Genomic DNA, 20,595 nt, shown 5'->3' with positions numbered 1-20,595 from the left:
CAGTAACCACAGAAAAGTAAAAACAAAGTGCTCTAGAAGAGAAGGGGAGGAAATTGTCTTCTCAGGTCCTGATGAATAGGCAGGGACTGGGTGGATTGGACGGACATCTTACCTCTGGAGGAAGACTGGGAACACTTGTCAGCTCCATTCCTGACCATTCCCACACTCTGCAGATCAGTGTCACGTGGTTTGAGACAAATCAGTCCCAAAGCCTTTTGTTTACAATTCACACAGTAAGTTCAGGAGCCATATATTATGGCCATTAAGATGCAGAAGCAAAGATCATGAAACAACCCGGGTTTCTCTCAATCCCTTCCTCTCAAGACACACCCACATTTAGAATGTGCTCCAAAACACTTCCTCTTCTGGGATTGGAAATGTTTCGCTGGTTTTCACCAGTGATGTTGTTTGGCTCTAAAACAGACTGCGGAATGCCGCTTTTGAAAAGTTTCAGCTATGGCCCGTACGGGGATCGAACCCGCGACCTTGGCGTTATTAGCACCACGCTCTAACCAACTGAGCTAACCGGCCAGCTGTTAAGAACCGCTTGAAATAAAGTTATTTAGTTACAATACTGTTCAGTCCTCTCGTAATAAACCTTTAGTTGTGGGACTTCTTTGTCAGAAATGAAAACAGAATACAGGCCGGGTGCGGTGGCTCAAGCCTGTAATCCCAGCACTTTGGGAGGCCGAGACGGGCGGATCACAAGGTCAGGCGATCGAGACCATCCTGGCTAACACGATGAAACCCCGTCTCTACTAAAAGATACAAAAAACTAGCCGGGCGTGGTGGCGGGCGCCTGTAGTCCCAGCTACTCCGGAGCCTGAGGCAGGAGAATGGCGTGAACCCGGGAGGCGGAGCTTGCAGTGAGCCGAGATCGGGCCACTGCAATCCAGCCTGGGCGACAGAGCGAGACTCCGTCTCAAAAAAAAAAAAAAAAAAAGAAAACAGAATACAAAAACTGACTGAGCACCTAGACGAGTAACAAGTCACAGTACTGACAAGTACAGATGATGCGACTGGGGTAGTTGGGGGGTAGTTGCAGGTCGAGGCGCAAGTACACTGTGCACGAAGAGCAAAATTCCCAACAGCGTGTCGCACATGCACCGAGAGAAGACAGATGATTATGTGAATAAACCATACAGGCTGGAAGTTATGAGGCTCTGCAACTCTCCTCGCAATGTTTAATGTTGGCAAAAGCGTGGAGAAACACTTAGGCACCGCTGGGATTCGAACCCAGGATCTCCTGTTTACTAGACAGGCGCTTTAACCAACTAAGCCACGGCGCCGCCGGAAGGGCGCCTGGGATCTTATTTCCTTGGCCAGGTCAGCTCAATTGCTGAGCATGAATACAAAAATGTCACAAAAAGTCGGCCGCCTTGGAAAATGCGGAAAGGATGGAAGCAGCTGGGAAAGACACGAAAACCGAATGGAGTGACTCGGAGTAACAAGAGAAATCCTAGTTTGGTGTTACAAAACTTGAGCTCAGACCACAGGGCTTCCGTAGCCGACGAGGATGGGATTCGAACCCACGCGTGCAGAGCACAATGGATTAGCAGTCCATCGCCTTAACCACTCGGCCACCTCGTCTTCGGATAGTTTCTGGTGTACAGACAGCCCTCCGCATCTCACATCTCTGGGACCTGAACTTCCCGCAAGTGGGGTTCGCCTCTGTCGCGAAGGCTGCGCATTTTGAAGGAACCAGCTCAGCACTGGAAAGAGGACTCACAGATCGTAGACCGATTTCTCCCATGCGTGATCGTCCGAACCTCCTCTCTCTGCTGAGAGGTCTAGAACTGCTCCTGTCCTGAGGAGGCGCGTTATCCGCCCGGAATTATGGTACCCGGATCCATCGCAAAAACCCCCGCGAGGTTGGGCTGCCCAGACGGGGTGGCCTCGGAAATTCGTGCCAGAAACCCCTCCCCTTCAGGACCCAAGAGGATATTGATTCTTCAATGACCTGAACGCTGAAGCTCGACCATAGTTTAAATTAAGGGGAGTTAATAAAAGTAGAAGAAAAAAATTCGCTGACCCCGACGTGATTTGAACACGCAACCTTCTGATCTGGAGTCAGACGCGCTACCGTTGCGCCACGAGGTCGGCCGGCCATTCGGCGGCTCAGTTCTCCCCATGACCACTGTGCCCCCAGGAGGCCGGGGTCATTGATCGAGGCATGAATGGGCACCTGGGGCATTCCTGTCCCTCAGAACAGCTGCGGGATCGTATCTGCGCTCGCCGAGCGGCCCTGTAGGGCAAGTCGGGCGGGTGGCACCCCAGGGCAGTGACTATGGAATCCAGGCTCAGCGGTCTGTCCCTCCTGGCCCCCACCGTCCTGCCAACGCCCAGATAGAGAGTCCCGAGCTACTTACAGCCCAGCCCGGGTCGACCTGCCTAGAAACAGATGGAAGGATTTGAACCAGAAGGAAAGTGATGGAGCAGTGCCAGAGTGCCTAGGGCACCTGAAGGGGTGAGAGACTTGCTCCCCCAGCAGCGCGTCTCCTCCCCTGCTGCACTTTTACAATCGCCTGCGGAGCCTTTGAATGTACCCATGCACAACCCCCGGGTTCGGAGGTTCTGATTTAAACGGTCCAGGGAAGAGCTCTGGCATCGAGATGTAAAACTTTCGAAAAATATCGATATTTCAGCTGTTTGAGGGCACATAAATATTGTCTATAATTTTATGAGTTTTGACAAATACATACACCTGCGCAAATCACAACTCTTTAAAAACATATAGGACATTTCCCTTGCTCAAGGTTCTTACATGTCCCTTCTCTACGGATCCCCACTCCTCCCTTCCCAGAGGCAATCTCTGTTCTAATTTTGACCACCACAAACATCATTATTTCTTTTTTTTTTTTTTTTTTTGAGACGAAATTTCGCTCTTGTTTCCCAGGCTGGAGTGCAATGGCGCAATCTCGGCTCACCGCAACCTCCGCCTTCCAGGTTCAAGGGATTCTCCTGCCTCAGTCTCGCGAGTAGCTGGGATTACAGGCATGCACCACCACGCCCGGCTAATTTTGTATTTTTAGTAGAGACGGGGTTTCTCCATGTTGGTCAGGCTGGTCTCGAACTCCCGATGTCAGGTGATCCCCCGGCTCGGCCTCCCATAGTGCTGGGATTACAGGCGTGAGCCACCATACCCGGCCAACATCCGCATTTTTTTTAAGCTCCCCGGGTGAGACAAAATTGGGAACTTCTGAAGGGAGACACCTGGAGCTGAAAGAGGCCTCAATTGTTTTTTCTTTTCTTTTCTTTTCTTTTCTTTTCTTTCTTTTCCTTCTTTCTCTTTCTTTCTTTCTGCGATGGAGCTGAAAGAGGTCTCAATTGTTTTTTTTTTTCTCTCTCTCTTCTTTCTCTCTCCTTCCTTCTCTCCCTTCCCTCCCTCCCTTCCTCCCTCCCTTCCTCCCTTCCTCCCTCCCTTCCTCCCTTTCTTTCCCACCTTCCCTCTCTTTCTCCCTTCCTTCCTTCCTTCTGCGACGGAGTCTTTCTCTGTCGTCCAGGCTGGAGTGCAGCGGCGCGACCTCGGCTCACTGCAACCTCCGCTTCCCGGATTCAAGCAACTCTGCCTCAGCCTCCCAAGTAGCTAGGATTACAGGCGCCCGCCACTGCGCCCGGCTATAATTTTTGTATTTTTAGTGGAGACAAGGTTTCACCATGTTGGCCAGGCCGGTCTTCAACTCCTGACCTCGTGATCCGCCCGCCTCAGCTCCGCAAAGTGCTGGGATTACAGGCGTGAACCACCTCGCCCGCCTATGTTTCTTGAACAATGAAAGGAGTTCAACAGGCTGAGATGCCACAAGAGGTCATGCCTGTATCTCATTCCTTCCCATCCAAGCCAAATTTCTACACAGTGGCTCTTTCGAAAGTTATCAGGGACCACAGAGATGTCAACGCCCACAGGCATTCTCAGGCCTGACCTTAACCGACTCCAGGCAACGTCTTCTCCATGAGCCTCATTTCCCATGGTTGTCTTGACACTAGTTTGCTGGCCCTTCCTAAATGGCTCCCCGCTCCAGTCTCTTTTTCTTTTTAAAATTTTTTTGAAACGGAGTCTCAGTCTGTCGCCCAGGCTGGAGTGCTATGGCGCATTCTTGGCTCGCCGCAACTTCCACCTCCCAGGTTCAAGTGATTTTCTTTCCTCAACCTCCGAGTAGCTAGCTGGGATTACAGGCGTGGTGCCGGCTAGTTTAATTTTTTTTTCTTTCTTTCTTTTTTTTTTTTTTTTTTTTTTAGTAGAGACGGGGTTTCACCAAGTTGGAGAGACTAGTCTTGAACTCCTGACCTCAGATGATCCACCCGCCTTGGCCTCCCAAAGTGCTGGGATTACAGGCTTGTGCCACCTCGCCCATCTCCAGTCTCCTTTTTCTGTTCTCCCTGTAAATCCTGGTTTTCCTCGGGTAAGGTTTTCTCTCCTCCTGCTACACATGTTCCACGGATTCAGCTATTTCCTGCGTGCTGAGGGCTCCTGAATCTCGCTCCCACCTCTGGACTCTGATGTGTAGTGCCTCCTGATACCTTCACTTGACCCTGCCATACTTCCTTCCCGTCTTTCTGCACTCCCAGAGAGTGGCCAGGCCCAGGCTGGGGGATGCATCCTTGATTCTTCCCTCCCCCTTCCGTCTTACTTCCAGTCACCACATCCTGTCAATTCTGTTTCCTCAATTATCCCCCTGTCAATCGTCCTTCCCCATCCCACTGACAACCCCTCAGCCTTTCTTGCTGGATTATTGTAGCGGACTCCTCTCTAATTTCCCTGCCTCCCAAATAGTCAGAGAATCATGTTTTTTGTTTGTTTGTTTGTTTTGTTTGTTTGTTTGTTTGTTTTTTGAGATGGAGTCTCGCTCTGTCTGGAGGAGGAAGAGGAGGAGACTGGCCCGCTGGCTCATGCCTGTAATCCCAGCACTTTGGGAGGCCGAGGCGGGCGGATCAGGACGTTCGGGGTTCGAACTAGCCATGATCAACATGGAGAAACCCCGTTTCTACTAAAAAATACAAAATTAGCCGGGTGTGGTGGCACATGCCTGTAATTTCAGCTACTCAGGAGCCTGAGGCAGGAGAATCGCTTGAACCTGGGAGGCGGAGGTTGTAGTTAGCAGAGATCGCGCCATTGCACTCCAGCCTGAGTAACAAGAGTGAAACTCCATCTCAACAACAACAAAAAACAAAACAAAACAAAAAAAGTTTAGGCACCAACCAGAAGAAGCTCCCACTGACCAAAATTGGGACAATTTGAACATCAAAAAGAATAACTGCAATGGATTGAAATACACAAAAGATGTTAAAATGTCCAAGTTCACAATGATATTAAAAACAACTACTTTTGCAAGATGCTAGAGAATCAATTAATTTTTCTGAAAACTGGTAAATAATAAGAAAAAACCCACACATTTATCCTGCCTTTCCTGTATGACCTGTATCTCATGGTAAACAAATTGATGACAGCAAGTTCTTACTGCAGAATGGTAGAATTAGGACATCCCAATTTTGCAACTCCTAATGAAATAATAGAGCTAGGCAGTGATGATCAACTAAACCATCAGGTGAAAAACTGATGGGGAATTTTATAATTGTTACCTAGTCTGACTACACCTGAACCCAATGTTCAGCCTTAACACCAGAAAAAGAGGGAAAAGCAGGCGTCCTGATGCAATGGAATGGGAAGGACAAACTGCCACTCATGATGTATTTTTACCAGAAAACTGAACATGACACTAACCAACCACTGGATCTAAGAACCAGTTTACAGGACATACAAGGCATGGTGGAACGTGTTAAATGACATCACAAGAATAAGGCCCAGAAATGGCTCTATGCCTTCAACTGATAAATTGCAAGAAAAGAAAAGAAGGAGAAGGGAGGTGAGGGGGTAGGGAGGAGGCAGGACTCAAGATGAATAGAGACGTGACAACCAGGTGCAGTGTGTGGACTTTATTTGGACCCAGATTCAAACAAACTGTAAAAGAAAAAAGTATGTAGGAGACATTTGGGCAATTTGAAGTGTTTGATAATGTCTAGGATTTGCTTCAAAATAACCAGGTGTGGGCTATAAGGGAGGGTATACCTGAAACAAGGTTGGTCATGTGTTGATAATTGTTGAAGCAGAATAGAGGGGTTCATTATCGCCCCTCCCCCTCCGTCCTCCCTCCCTTTTCCCCCTCCCCTCCCCTCTTTTTGAAGGAGTCTTGCCCTGTCACCCAGGCTGGAGTGCAATGGCACCATCTCAGCTCACTGCAACCTCCGCCTCTCAGGTTCAAATGATTCTCCTGCCTCAGCCTCCCGAGTAGCTGGGATTACAGGCACCTGCCACCACGCAGCTAATATTTGTATTTTTAGTAGAGGCTGGGTTTCACCATGTTGGCCAGGCTGGTCTCAAACTCCTGACCTCGTGATCCGCCCGCCTCGGCCTCCCAAAGTCCTGGGATTACAGGCGTGAGCCACCGCACTGGGGTATTTTCTTTATTTTTTCATGTTAGAATTTGTCCATGATAAAAAAACAATTTTTAACTCCTTTTATTAAGAGTTCAAATCTTAGTACTTGCAGGTCCCAGTCTTGGAGTAAGTAGTCACTTGGGGGACACCTCGTCACCAGCAGTACCTCCTATAGCCACTGGCTGGCTCTAAATACCAGTTTTGTGAGCAGGCTAGAAATAGCGTCTCTGTAGGGAAGGCTTCTGTGAATCAAGGTCATGGAAAATGACAGGACAGGCTACTCACTGTTTATCAATTCAGGACATGAAATGTGACTACCCCGTTGTTACTTATATAGTAAGTCCTCTATGCAGAAGGCCTATTTTTTTAATTTTTTATATTTTTTTTGAGACACAGTCTTCCTGTGTCACCAGGCTGGAGTTCAGTGGCGCCATCTCGGCTCCCAGCAACCTCTAGCTCCCGGGTTCAAGCAGTTCTCCTGCCTCAGCCTCCGGAGTAACTGGGTAGCTGGGACTACAGGCGCGCACCACCACGCCCGGGTAATTTTTGTATTTTTAGTAGAGATGGGGTTTCACCATTTTGGCCAGGATGGTCTTGATCTCTTGACCTCGTGATCCGGCTGCCTCAGTCTCCCAAAGTGCTAGGAATACAGGTGTGAGCCACTGCGCCCAGCCCAGAAGGCCTATTATAAGCAGAATGTCCCAAACCTCCAGCTGTCAGAGCCCCCATAATCTAACAGTCATCCTGACCCTCCCTTTTCCCCACTCACCCACAGCACCAAGTCCAAACTTCCTTTATCTTCTAAATATCTTTTGATACCCTCCACCTACTTGGTCCAAGCCTCATCCTGTCTCTTCTGGATAATTATATGGCTTCTTCATTAGTGTTCTGTTTAAAATCTGCTTAAAACAAAGACAAATAAATGAAAAAAAAGAATATAAATAAAAATAAAATTTGCTTAAAATCCATCATCCATGTTGCAACTAGAGTCATGATCTAGAACACCGACCTGACCATGTCCCTCCCTGTAGCTGCAAGGCCTGACTTCATCTGAACTCTGCTGTTTACCTAACCAACCTCACACTGATATTCCCCTTCCATCACTAGGCTTCTGAAATGCTGGCTTCCTTACTGTTCAACAAACACACTTGGCTTGTTCTCACCATCTTTGCACTTGCCGTGTCCTCTGTCTGAAATGCTCTTTTCCTAGATCTTCACTTTGCTGACTCTTTCACTTCCTTCTATTCAGCGACCTCGGAAAACCTTGCAAAAGCAGGTCCTGGATTTTCCTCACTTTTGGCCTATGACAACTTCTTTAATCTGTGAACACTTATATTTGATGAACCCCTCACTAAGGGAGCTCACCTCTGAAGGTCTAGGTAAAAAATGCATGTAAGTTACAGACAGGGAAGAAAAGCATGAAGAGTTCTTCAGTCTTTTTTTTTTTTTTTTTTTTTTTTGAGACAGGTCTCACTCCTGTTGCTCAGGCTGTAGTGCAGTGGTGTGATCACGGCTCGCTGTAGCCTCTACTTCCTGGGTTCAGTTGATCCTCCCACCTCAGCCTCCCAAGCAGCTGGAACTACAGTTGTCCACCACTGTGTTTGGCTAATTTTTTGTACTTTTTTGTAGAGATGGGGTTTCGCCATGTTGCCTAGGCTGAACCTTCAGTCTTTTTTTTTTTTTTGAGACGGAGCCTCGCTCTGTCGCCCAGGCTGGAGTGCAGTGGCCGGATCTCAGCTCACTGCAAGCTCCGCCTCCCGGGTTCACGCCATTCTCCTGCCTCAGCCTCCCGAGTAGCTGGGACTACAGGCGCCCGCCACCTCGCCCGGCTAGTTTTTTGTATTGTTTTAGTAGAGACGGGGTTTCACCGTGTCAGCCAGGATGGTCTCGATCTCCTGACCTCGTGATCCGCCCGTCTCGGCCTCCCAAAGTGCTGGGATTACAGGCTTGAGCCACCGCGCCCGGCCAAACCTTCAGTCTTTTTATCCTGTCTCCTAAGAACGTTTGAATGCTTACTATGCTGTAATTTCTGCATTGGAGAATACAGGAAGCTCATCTCTCATTGTAAATTAGGTGTCATTACTATCACTCATTTTAGGAATCATTTGCAATGGGGATCATTTCAAAGGAGAAAACTTGATAGGTTTCCTTGTCCATCCTGAGAGCAGGGAGATTTGAAACTATCTTCAGAACTTTGACGGGGTCCAACAGTTAAGAAAAGAACCGGCCGGGCATGGTGGCTCACGCCTGTAATCCCAGCACTTTGGGAGGCCAAGGCGGGTGGATCACCTGAAGTCAGAAGTCAGAAGTTTGAGAACAGCCTGGCCAACATGGTGAAACCCCGTCTCTACTAAAAATACAAAAATTAGCTGGGCATGGTTGTGGGCACCTGTAATCCCAGCTATTAGGGAGGCTGAGGCAGAAGCATCGCCCCAACCTGCAAGGCGGAAACTGCAGTGAGCCGAGATCATGCCATTGCATTCCAGCCTGGGTGACAAAGGTAAAAGCTCCGTTTCAAAAAAAAAAAGGCTGGGCATGGTGGCTCACGCTTGTAATCCCAGCACTTTGGGTGCTGGAGACTGAGGCGGGCAGATCAGAAGGCCAAGAGATGGAGACCGTCCTGGCCAACACAGTGAAACCCGGTCTCTACTAAAAATACAAAACTTAGCTGGGCATGGTGGCACGTGTCTGTAGTCCCAGCTACTCCAGAGGCTGAGACAGGAGGATCACCTGAGCCCGGGAGGTCGAGGGTCACTGTAGTCATGATCATACCACTGCACTCCAGCCTGAGTGACAGAGTGAGACCCTGTCTAAAAAAACAGAAACAGAGAGACACTTTGTTGAAGCTCTTTAAAAAAAAAAAAAAAAACATAATAATAATAACTCCTCAGTAAAGTCTAGAAAAATCACAATCTTTCATTTCATGGGAATAAAAGCAAGTTTTGGTGATTACATTGTCTCCAATATGAAGAAAAGGCTGTGCTGTCTTTTAAAGAGATGATTTATATGAAAATGTCATCACATAGTTTCAATATATAGGAGTTCAACACTTTAGGGACTCTCAATCCTACAAATCATTCCTTTTTTCCCTCAATTTCATGTCTTAATGATAATACTATATAAGACTCAGAAAATATTAATGTTTATTGTTTAAAACTTTTTTTTTTTTAAAGACAGAATCTCACTCTGTCACCCAGGGTGGAGTACAGTGGTGCGATCTCAGCTCACTGCAACCTCCACCTCGTGGGTTCAAGAGATTCTCTTGCCTCAGCCTCCCAAATAGCTGGGACTACAGGTGTGTGCCACGATGCCCAGCTAAGTTTTGTATTTTTAGTAGAGATGGGGTTTCTCCATGTTGGCTAGGCTGGTCTTGAACTCCTGACCTTAGGTGTTCCACCCGCCTTGGTTTCCCAAAGTGCTGGGATTACAGGCATGAGTCACTGTGCCCAGCCTAAAACTTCATTAAAAAGATATATCTGAATGTATATGTGTGTGTGTGTGTGTATATATATATATAAATATATATTAAAATATATTAAAATATATAAATATGTATAAATATATATATAAATATATATATAAATACATATATATATATTTTTTGAGATGTAGTCTCGCTCTGTCGTCCAGGTTGGAGTGCAGTGGCAAGATCTCGGCTCATTGCAACATCCGCCTCCTGGGTTCAGATGATTCTCCTGCCTCAGCCTCCCGAGTAGCTGGGAATACAGACACGTGCCACCACGCCCAGCTAATTTTTTTTTTGTATTTTTAATAGAGACGGGGTTTCACCATGTTGGTCACGCTGGTCTCAAACTCCTGACCTCAGGTGACCTGCCCGCCTCTGCCTCCCAAAGTGCTGGGATTACAGGCGTGAGCCACCACTCCAGGCCTTTATTATTGTTTTATTAGAGAGAGGTGTCTCACTATGTTGCTCAGACTGGCTTCAGACTCTTGGGTTCAAGGAATACTTCCACCTTGGCCTCCTAAAGTGCTGGGATTACAGGCATGAGCTTTCGCCTCTGGTCCCAGAATGCATTTTCTTTTTCTTCCTTTTGTTTTTTTGAGACTAAGTCTTGCTCTGTTTCCCAGGCGGGAGTGCAGTGGCACGATCTTGGCTCACTGCAACCTCCGCCTCCCGAGTTCAAGCAATTCTCCTTCCCTCAGCCTCCTGAATAGCTGGGATTACAGGCGGGCGCCACCATACCTGGCTTTTTTTTTTTTTTTTTTCAGTAGAGATGGGGTTTCACCATGTTGGCCAGGCTGGTCTGAAACTCCTGCTCTCAGGTGATCTCCCTGCCTCGGTCTCCCAAAGTGCGAGGATTACATGCGCGAACCACCACTTCCGGTCAATTTCTGGCCAAAGTTTCTAAAATAAAGTTTAAGAATAAATGCCCTATTTTTATAGAATTATAAATGCCCTACTTTTATAGAATTATAATTCTAGCGTTTCCTTTTTTTTTTTTTTTTTTTTTGAGACGGAGTTGCGCTCTTGTTGCAGAGGCTGGAGTGCAATGGCACGGCTCACTGCAACCTCCACCTCCCGGGTTCAAGCGATTCCACTGCCTTAGTAGCTAATCGAGTAGTAGTAATCGAGTAGCTGGGATTACAGGCACGCGCCACCACATCCGGCTAATTTTGTATTTTTAGTGGAGATGGGGTTTCAGCATGTTGGTCAGGCTTGTCTCGAACTCCTGACCTCAGATGATCTGCCCTCCTCGGCCTCCCAAAGCGCTGGGATTACAGGCGTGAGCCACTGTGCCTGGCCCGCGTATCCCTGTTTGTAGCACCTATTATCTTACGGATTTATTTGTTTGCATGTCTGTTGTTGATCTCCCTGACTAGAATACTATTACTAGGTAATAAATAAATATATAAAAATATTTGTTGAAGGAATGAGAAATGCCTCTTGGGCTTGTACTTTAGTCTGGCTAAAGGCACTGACATGTCGAGTGGGAAGTAGGAAGAGATTGTTCTCCTGGGAAATGGGCCGGGAGTTTCCTTGAGGATGGGACTTGACTGAGCAATTAGAGAACTTTCAGATCTGCAGGGACCTGCGCTGAGGCCCAAAGGTCATGACGTCGCCGGTGATAAGAGCTTCTTGGACTGTAGCTGGGCAATGTCGGAGGTCCAGCACCTCCAAGAGATAAAGAAATCTAAGTTGAGTTTCCCTTCCCGTAGGCTCCAAGCCTCCCAGAGACGCAGGGACTGTACCATTCCCTTCGTCCACTCCCACCTTTCCAGCCACCTTGCTTTGCTCTTATTCCCACGCTAGTTTAAGGACGCTGACCACTTTTTGCACTCTGCAAATCCTTCACCAAACTGAGCAAAGTAGTCTGAAAGAAATCAGTCTTCCTCAAGGAAGGTTCAGGCCTAGGGTCCTCAGACAACCAGGGGCTCTGTGACAATCTGTAACTGCCGAGCAGTCCAGGAACACCGGCCTCTCCACGTTCGGATCCCTTGTTTCTCAGGCCCAGCTTGGTGGGAAGTTAAAGGCATGAGGAGAAGGGGAAGGGGAGCGGGTGTGAGTCTTTGGCATGGCGGGGACCTCAGCCCGGCGTGGCGGTGGGAGTGATCTCAAGTGATCCACAACTGGGCAGCGTAGCTGGGGCTGGGGGCCGCCCCCGGCGTGGGCAACCGGGGAAGCAGAGGTGTCCCCAGGCTAGGCCAGGGTGGGTTTCCGTTCGTCGGCCCTGCGTGGGCAGATCGGGGGCTGCGGGGCTGTGCCACCCCTCACCCTCTGAGAAACAAAGGGCCTGGCTGCGCACGGGTACCCAGCCATTGAGTTAGAAGCTCCTTCGGGTACCCCTAACCTGAGTTAGCCCGGAAACACCCACAGCAGATAGAGAATGTACTGCTCTCGCGAGGTTTTCCGAGAACGCGGCAGCACGCCCGCGTACGCGGTTACCAAGGCAACTGGGCGGTGCGCGAGCTGGCGGAAAGGAGGAGTTCGTCTAGATTTGTCCGCTTGCTGGTGGACTTCGGGAGTCGCAGTCTCTGAACTTCCAGCCTCAGAGACCGCCGCTCTTGTTCCCAAGGGCCATGGGCCGGGTCTCAGGGCTTGTGCCCTCTCGCTTCCTGACGCTCCTGGCGCATCTGGTGGTCGTCATCACCTTATTCTGGTCCCGGGTAAGACCCACGGCTGCCCTCCGTCCGCCCCCATTCCCATCTCGGAGTCGTCCCCGCCCCACCCTGCCCCTCTCCCAGTGTCTTACCCACTTGGGTTTTCTCGTGTTCCGCCGCCCCCAGGCCTGCCCAGCAGCCTGCCCCTTTTTCACTTCTCTTCGTCTCTGCCCTGCTCCCAGGACAGCAACATTCAGGCCTGCCTGCCTCTCAGGTTCACCCCCGAGGAGTATGACAAGCAGGACATTCAGTGAGCTCTTGGGACGGGGTGGCCAGAACGAAGAGGTGGTGGGAGTGGAGGGGTCTTAGAAGAAGTCCAAAGGCCTGGGCCAGTCCACTTCCTCTCTGCAGGCTGGTGGCCGCGCTTTCTGTCACCCTGGGCCTCTTTGCAGTGGAGCTGGCCGGTTTCCTCTCAGGAGTCTCCATGTTCAACAGCACCCAGAGCCTCATCTGTATCCTTTCTGCCTGCCCACCTTTCCCACACGACCCATTTCTATCAGGACTCCCTTCAGCCACTTGACACAATAGTGTTTGCTGTAGCCAGTCTCTCCAGTTCAAAGATCTTCAACCATGTGCTAAATCCTGCTGTTTACTAGGCACTTAAAATTCCGAAATGAGAGTAAAATACAGTTTTTGGCCAGGCACGTTGGCTCACGTCTGTAATCCCAGCACTGTGGGAGGCCCGCGCAGGAGGCAACATAGTTAGACCCCGTGTCTACAAAATAAATAGTAATAATAAAAACTCCACTTTTTTTTAATTTTTTAATTTTTTTTTTTTTTTGAGACAGAGTCTCGCTTAGTCGCCCAGGCTGGAGTGCAGTGGCGCGATCTCGGCTCACTGCAAGCTCCGCCTCCCGGGTTCACGCCATTCTCCTGCCTCAGCCTCCCGAGAAGCTGGGACTACAGGCGCCCGCCGCCTCGCCCGGCTAATTTTTTGCATTTTTAGTAGAGACGGGGTTTCACCGTGTTAGCCAGGATGGTCTCGATCTCCTGACCTCGTGATCCGCCCGCCTCGGCCTCCCAAAGTGCTGGGATTACAGGCGTGAGCCACCGCGCCCGGCCTTTTTTTATTTTTTTAACCATGAGGAGGCGGTAGGTACATATCTGTAATTCAGTGTGATAAGCACTGTGCTATGGGAGTGTGTAAAGATAGAAAGCACAGGCAGGGTGCGATGGCTCACGCCTGTAATGCCAGCACTTTGGGAGACCGAGGCAAGTGGATCACCTGAGGTCAGGAGTTCAAGACCAGCCTGACCAACATAGTGAAACCCTGTCTGTACTAAAAATACAGAAATTAGTCGGGCGTGGCGGTGCACTCCTGTAATCCCAGCTACTCAGGAGGCTGAGGAAGGAGAATTGCTTGAACCCAGGAGGCAGAGGTTGCAGTGAGCTGAGATCGTGCCACTGCACTCCAGCCTGGGCGACAGAGCAAGACTCTGGCAAAAAACGAAAGATATAAAGCACATTGGGAACTCAGAAGAGGCAACGGAAGCCAGGCACATGGGTCAGAGAATTGTGGACCAGGAGGACCAGGACACTGGAGGCTGATTCCAGCGCATATCAAGTCGCTGTCAGCACTCCTGTGTGGCATAGCAGGAGAGCGTACTCTTACCTCTCATCTGAAGGATCCAGGCTGGCCCCTAGATATGGGGTGGGGTAGGGTAGCCTGAGATCCCATATGCGCAGTCACTCTGGTCTCTCCTCACATGACTGTCCTAAAATTCAGAAGTCGGGGATGCTGACTCTAGCCCTTGCAATATGGTGAGGGAGCAAGCGATGAACCTGAATGCAGATGCCAACCCCACCACTGGCCTTTGGCCTTTTCTGACCCCTCACTATCTGTCGATCCAAAGACTTTCCTTAACTCTGGTGCCTTCCCAAGCCATTGGGGCTCACTGTAGTGCATCCGTGGCCCTGTCCTTCTTCATATTCGAGCGTTGGGAGTGCACTACGTATTGGTACATTTTTGTCTTCTGCAGGTGTGGTAGCATCCAATATTCGGGAATGAGGGAGGAAGGCTGACCCTAAACCTGAGGGTTTTCCCCCCACCCTGCCCTTTCCTCTATGTGTGAGATACCAGATCCACTTAACATACTGTAGTCTTTTGAATTTTCATTCCCTACCCCATGCCACCTGTCCTACACTTTCAGGGGGTGGGCTCTCTGGTTTGGAGATTTGGGTATTTATATTGAAAGGGTTTCTGAATCTACCACTTGCCTCGGTAGTGCCCTTCCAGCTGTCACTGAAATGACTTTATTCGTCACCGTCTTTGGGCTGAAAAAGAAACCTTTCTGAGCACCTTCATGACGGGAACCTAAGGACGAAGGCTACAGGGGCAAGGGCCGCTTCGTATTCCTGGAAGAAGGAAGGCATAGGCTTCGGTCCTCCCCTCGGAAACTGCTTCTGCTGGAGGATATGTGTTGGAATAATTACGTCTTGAGTCTGGGATTATCCGCATTGTATTTAGTGGTTTGTAATAAAATATGTTTTGTAGTAAGATTAAGATATATACAGTTTTCAGGGCACAATTGAGATGGCGAAACTACTGAAGAAAAAAAAAGAAGCAACGTTATTTTCTAGTCCTGCAGACCGTAAGATACTTGGTATCGCTTCTATTTTGGTTATTACGGTAGTTGTCTGGCGGAAGGGAGTGGGCGGAGATATGTAAATAGAAAGTGCTTACAGTTACAACGTCCAGCACGTAAATGATCGGAGCATTCTGGGAAAAAGAAATTTATTCCTTTTCGGCAGCCGAATGAAAAAATTCTTTTAAAAATGTGCAAGCAAATATGGCAATACAACTGGAAGGATGCTAAGTAGTAGGGTTACTTATACCAACGCGTCGTGAACTCACCCTAGCTGATAACGGAATCTTTTTGACTGAGTGCGGAATGTCGGCTATTAACAAATATCGTCAGGTGGGATAATCCTTACCTGTTCCTCCTTTGGAGGGCAGATTAGAATATGATGATTGGAGAATGCATGAAACGTGATTAACGTCTCTGCGTAATCAGGACTTGCAACACCCTGATTGCTCCTATCTGATTCTTCCTGACGATCGCTCTGGTTTCTGTTATGTTGATTGTTAGTTTACTTAACGTAGTTATCATGCGGTGCATGGAATAGTTTTTTTATTTCGCTGTTTTGTGATCTCGCAAAATTTATCTGGTTTTGAAAATTGTGACTTATATTTGTTGCTTATTGGAACTTAGGAGGTAGGATTGTGCAAATGGTCTCCCATTGTTCTTTGTCGTTTGATACTTTGACGCTTCACCTCTTCTCAGGAAACACTGCACATCAGTAAAAATCTGTAATCTTGTGCACAGGATGGTTCCCGTTAGGATGATACTCATTTAATAGGAACGGTTTTTTTTTTTTTTTTTTTTTGAGGCAGGGTCTTGGTCTGTCCCCAGGGCTGGAGTGCACTGCACTGATCTCGGCTCACTGTAACCTCCGCCTCCCAAATTCAGGAGATTATCCTGCCTCAGCCTCCCAAGTAGCTGGGATTATAGGCAGGTGCCACGATGCTCGGCTATTTTTTGTATTTTTAGTAGAGACTGGGTTTCACCATGTGGGCCAGCCTGGTCTCGAACTCCTGAGCTCAGGTGATCCGCCCTGATGATCGCCCTCAGGTGATCGGCCTCCCAAAGTGCTGGAATTACAGGCGTGAGCCACCGCGTCTGGCCTTTTTATTTGTAAATTTTGTGCTATCCATACTTTATACCAGTACAATTTATCATACACTTATGTATATACATGGATACATTTGTTTTTGGAGAGTTGGTTGTTAAAAATCTACCAGTACACCCCCAAGAAACTGATCATCACCAATGACTTCTGCTTCCCAAATCCAGAGTCACTTTTCAGACTTGAGTTTGAGTTTGACCTCTCTTCAGCATATGGTATGTTGACCACCCCCTCTTTTTTTTTTTTTTTTTTAGACAGTCTCACTCTGCTGCCCAGGCTAGAGTGTAGTGTGCAGTGGTGGGATCATAGCTCACTGCAGCCTCGAACTCCCAGGCTCAGATGATCCTCCTGCCTCAGCCTCCCAAATAGCTGGGACTATATGTGAGCACCACCACACCTGGTTAAGTTTTAACATTTTCTATAGAGACAGGGTCTCACTGTGTTGCCCAGGCTGGTTCCAAATTCCTGGGCTCAAGCCATCCTCCCCACTAGGCCTCCGAAAGTGCTAGGATTACAGGCATGAGCCACCGCATTTGGCCCACTCCCCTCTTTCGCACTTTTTTCTCCCTTAGTTTTGAAACAGTGGTTCCCCTGGTTTGCCTACTACTGTACTGTTCTGGTTGTTCCCTTTTACGTTCATTCAATGAATACTTAGAGTACCTGCAGTGTGTCAGTTACTGGGGACATAATACTGGGTTGTCTCCTCTGCTTGCCCCAAAAGTGCCGGTGATCACTACTCCTCGGGTCACTTCATCCATCTCTTGTTTTCAAACTAGATGCTGCTGGTTTCCAGATCTCAGCTCGCTTATGTGAGCCCTAGCCCTGGGCCAGGACTATAGGAATAACCTCTGCAGCCAGACTGCCTGCTGGGGTCCCAGTGCGTTTTTTTCTCTTATCAGGAGGTCACTTGCCCTCTCTCTGCCTCAGTTCCCTCATCCACACTCATAATTTTTTTTTTTTTTTTTTTTTTGAGATGGAGTCTTGTTCTGTCGCCCAGGCTGGGGTGCAGTGGCGTGATCTGCAACCTCCGCTTCCCTGGTTCAAGCGATTCTCCTGCCTCAGCCTCCCGAGTAGCTGGGATTGCAAGTGCCAGCCCCTGCACCCTCCTAAATTTTGTATTTTGTATTTTTTTTTTTTTTGAGGCGGAGTCTCACTCTGTCGCCCAGGCTGGAGTGCAGTGGCCGGATCTCAGCTCACTGCAAGCTCCGCCTCCTGGGTTTACGCCATTCTCCTGCCTCAGCCTCCCGAGAAGCTGGGACTACAGGCGCCCGCCACCTCGCCCGGCTAGTTTTTTGTATTTTTAGTAGAGACGGGGTTCCACCGTGTTAGCCAGGATGGTCTTGATCTCCTGACCTCGTGATCCGCCCGTCTCGGCCTCCCAAAGTGCTGGGATTACAGGCTTGAGCCACCGCGCCCGGCCCTAAATTTTGTATTTTTAGTAGAGATGGTGTTTCACCATGTTGGCCAGGCTGGTCTCGAACTCCTGACCTCGTGATCCACCTGCCTCGGCCTTCCAAAGTGCTGGGATTACACCGCGCCCGGCCACACTCATACTTTTTATGTGAGTAGCAAGTTTGTGTCTGGGGGATTGCTGCATCTGCCTCAGGTGACCTTTTCCTGCAGGGTTCAGGGACTTCATCAAGGCTGCATGAACCGTTTTGAACCTGCTTGCTAATTTTCTGTGGTAGATATTCGTATGTGCAGCAGAATTCTCCTGCATCTCCAACTTCTACCAGGCGGTGGGGAAATGCTATTGATACCCACCAAAGGGACAGATTGGCTCAGATCAGTTCACAACAATATCTCATGGGATCGCTGAGAGAATTAACTGAGACAATCCAGTTATCTGTCAGGGGAGAAGGGTAGCAGAGTGTTAGGCCTGTGGTAACTGCTCAGTGCCTTTTCCCTGAGTTGATTTGGGTCTTGGGATTCTCCCATCATAGTGGATATCTGCTGTTTTTGCCAGTTCAGTATCCATCCTTTATTTCTGGTAATAGCACCACCATTTTCTTTTCTTTTCTTTTCTTTTCTTTTCTTTCTTTTCTTTTCTTTCTCTTTTTTGACAGCGTCTCGCTCTGTCACCCAGTCTGGAGTGCGATGGCGCAATCTCGGCTCACTGCAACCTCAGCCTCCCGAGTTCAAGCGATTCTCCTGCCTCAGCCTTCTGAGTAGCCGCGATTACAGGCGCCTGCCACGAAGCCCGTCTATTTTTTGTATTTTTAGTAGAGACGAGGTTTCACCATGTTGGTCAGGCTGGTCTCGATTTCCTGACCTGGTGATCCGCCAGCCTCGGCATTCTGAAGTGCTGGGTTTACAGGCGTGAGCCATCGCGCCCAGCAGCACTACCATTTTCTTTCGGGAGACCCTCCCTTATTCTTAGTCCCCGTGGTTAGGAAGAGGCTGACAGCCACTCCTTCCCTACCATTCCTCTCTAGACTCATTCTGTTTTCCTGGGCACGGTGATTGGTTCAAGCATAAACCTTGACAACATAGGACTATTGCTGGAACTTTTGGGAAAAGAGAAGCCTGGACTCTTCCTGGAAATAAAAGCATGCTATAAAATAAAATAATTAGGCTGGGCGCAGTGGCTCATGCCTTTAATCTCAGCACCGTAAAAATAAAAAAAATTAGTCGGCCGTGGTGGCGTGTGCCTATAATCCCAGCTACTCTAGAGGCTGAGGCAGGAGAATCGCTTGAACCCGGGAGACGGAGGTTGCAGTGAGCCGAGATCGCCCACTGCACTTCAGCCTGGGTGACAGAGGGAGACTCTGTCTAAAAAACAAAAACAAAAACAAAACCATAAAAGTACTCAAATAAATCTTGGAACTTTTAACCTTTATATTTTGAATAACTTAAATTTTTTTTTTTTCGTTTTTCTTTTTGAGCCTCCCAAGTAGTTGGGACTACAGACACACGCTGCCACGTCCGGCTGATTTTTTTTTTTTTTTTTTTTTTTTTTTTTTTTTTTTTTGAGACGGAGTCTCGCTCTGTCACCCAGACTGGAGTGCAGTGGCCGGATCTCAGCTCACTGCAAGCTCCGCCTCTCGGGTTAGCCGGGGTTTCACCGTGTTAGCCAGGATGGTCTCGATCTCCTGACCTCGTGATCCGCCCGTCTCGGCCTCCCAAAGTGCTAGGATTACAGGCTTGAGCCACTGCGCCCGGCCCCGGCTGATTTTTGTATTTTTCTTTTTAACCTCCCCTCCGCTCCCCTCCCCTCCCCTCCCCTCCCCTGCCCTCCCCTGCCCTCCCCTCTTTCCTTCTTTTCTTTTTCTTTTTCTCTTTTTTTTTGAGACAGAGTCTCCCTCTGTTGCCCAGGCTGGAGTGCAATGGCGCAGTCTAGGCTCACTGCCACCTCCGCGTCCCAGGTTCTAGCTATTCTCCTGCCTCAGCCTCCCAAGTAGCTGGGATTACAGGCGTGTGCCACCACACCTGGCTAATTTTTGTATTTGTAGAAGAGACTGGGGGGGTTTCACCATGTTGGCCAGGCTGGTCTCGAACTCCTGACCTCAGGTGATCTGCCCACCTCAGTCTCCCAAAGTGCTGGGATTGCAGATGTGAGCCACCGTGCTCAGTCCTATTATTATTATTATTATTATTTCTGAGACAGGGTCTTGCCATGTGGCTCAGGCTGGCGTGCAGTGGCATGATCATAGCTCACTGCAGCCTCAACTGCCCCAGGCTCAAGTGATCCTCCCACCTCAGCCTCCCTAGTAGCTGGGATTACAGGCACCCACTGCTACTACTGGCTAACTTTGATGGCTTTTTTATTTTGTTTTGTTTTGAGGCAGAGTCTTACTCTGTCACCCAGGTTGGAGTGCAGTGTTGCCATCACAGATCACTGCAGCCTTGACCTTCTGGGCTCAAGCAATCCTCCCACCTCTGCCTCCAGAGTAGCTGGGACCACAGGCAGGTAAAAACACACCTAGCTAAATTTTTAACTTTTTTGTAGTGACGGGGTCTCGCTTTGTTGCCCAGGCTGTTCTCGAAGTCTCAAAGTATGGTAATAAAACACTGAAGGCATAAATGAAAACACTCACACACTTAAATATATATTAGAATGTTGGCCAGGCGCGGTGGCTCACGCCTGTAATCCCGGCACTTTGGGAGGCTGAGGCGGGCAGATCACGAGGTCAGGAGATCGAGACCATCCTGGCTAACATGATGAAACCCCGTCTCTACTAAAAATACAAAAAATTAGCCAGGTGTGGTGGCAGCGCCTGTAGTCCCAGCTACTCGGGAGGCTGAGGCAGGAGAATGGCGTGAACCCAGGAGGCGGAGCTAGCCGTGAGCCGAGATCACGCCACTGCACTCCAGCCTGGGCGACAGAGCGAGACTCCGTCTCAAAAAAAAAAAAAA

The 20,595-nt window shown here is 48.9% G+C and overlaps 1 protein-coding gene and 5 non-coding genes across 10 annotated transcripts; 2 read left to right on the top strand and 4 right to left on the bottom strand.

Annotated features, from left to right (window-relative positions):
• Positions 1 to 457: 457 nt before the first annotated feature.
• On the bottom strand, positions 458 to 531 carry TRNAI-AAU. The gene has a single exon. It is a non-coding gene; the product is annotated as a tRNA-Ile (tRNA).
• A 684-nt stretch (positions 532 to 1,215) lies between these two features.
• TRNAT-AGU lies at positions 1,216 to 1,289 on the bottom strand. Its single transcript has one exon. It is a non-coding gene; the product is annotated as a tRNA-Thr (tRNA).
• Positions 1,290 to 1,508: 219 nt separating this feature from the next.
• TRNAS-GCU lies at positions 1,509 to 1,590 on the bottom strand. The gene has a single exon. It is a non-coding gene; the product is annotated as a tRNA-Ser (tRNA).
• A 438-nt stretch (positions 1,591 to 2,028) lies between these two features.
• On the bottom strand, positions 2,029 to 2,100 carry TRNAW-CCA. Its single transcript has one exon. It is a non-coding gene; the product is annotated as a tRNA-Trp (tRNA).
• A 10,259-nt stretch (positions 2,101 to 12,359) lies between these two features.
• On the top strand, positions 12,360 to 15,401 carry TMEM107 (transmembrane protein 107). 5 transcript variants are annotated; one of them, XM_025362506.1, is made up of 5 exons: positions 12,360 to 12,558; positions 12,735 to 12,802; positions 12,886 to 13,004; positions 14,435 to 14,531; positions 14,778 to 15,316. In XM_025362506.1, the coding sequence occupies exons 1-5, from the start codon at positions 12,472 to 12,474 to the stop codon at positions 14,845 to 14,847; spliced, it is 441 nt and encodes a 146-aa protein (XP_025218291.1). In that variant the 5' UTR covers positions 12,360 to 12,471; the 3' UTR covers positions 14,848 to 15,316. The 5 variants fall into 5 exon arrangements, with proteins under 5 accessions (XP_025218291.1, XP_025218294.1, XP_025218292.1 ...); XM_025362509.1 differs by having other exon boundaries at positions 12,369 to 12,558; positions 12,904 to 13,004; positions 14,435 to 14,510; positions 14,778 to 15,401; XM_025362507.1 differs by having other exon boundaries at positions 12,369 to 12,558; positions 12,904 to 13,004.
• A 62-nt stretch (positions 15,402 to 15,463) lies between these two features.
• On the top strand, positions 15,464 to 15,598 carry LOC112610457. The gene has a single exon (XR_003116357.1). It is a non-coding gene; the product is annotated as a U8 small nucleolar RNA (small nucleolar RNA).
• Positions 15,599 to 20,595: the final 4,997 nt, after the last annotated feature.

Source organism: Theropithecus gelada, chromosome 16, assembly GCF_003255815.1.
Source record: "Theropithecus gelada isolate Dixy chromosome 16, Tgel_1.0, whole genome shotgun sequence".
NCBI lineage: Eukaryota > Metazoa > Chordata > Mammalia > Primates > Cercopithecidae > Theropithecus > Theropithecus gelada.
This window is presented reverse-complemented; position numbering and strand designations above follow the sequence as displayed.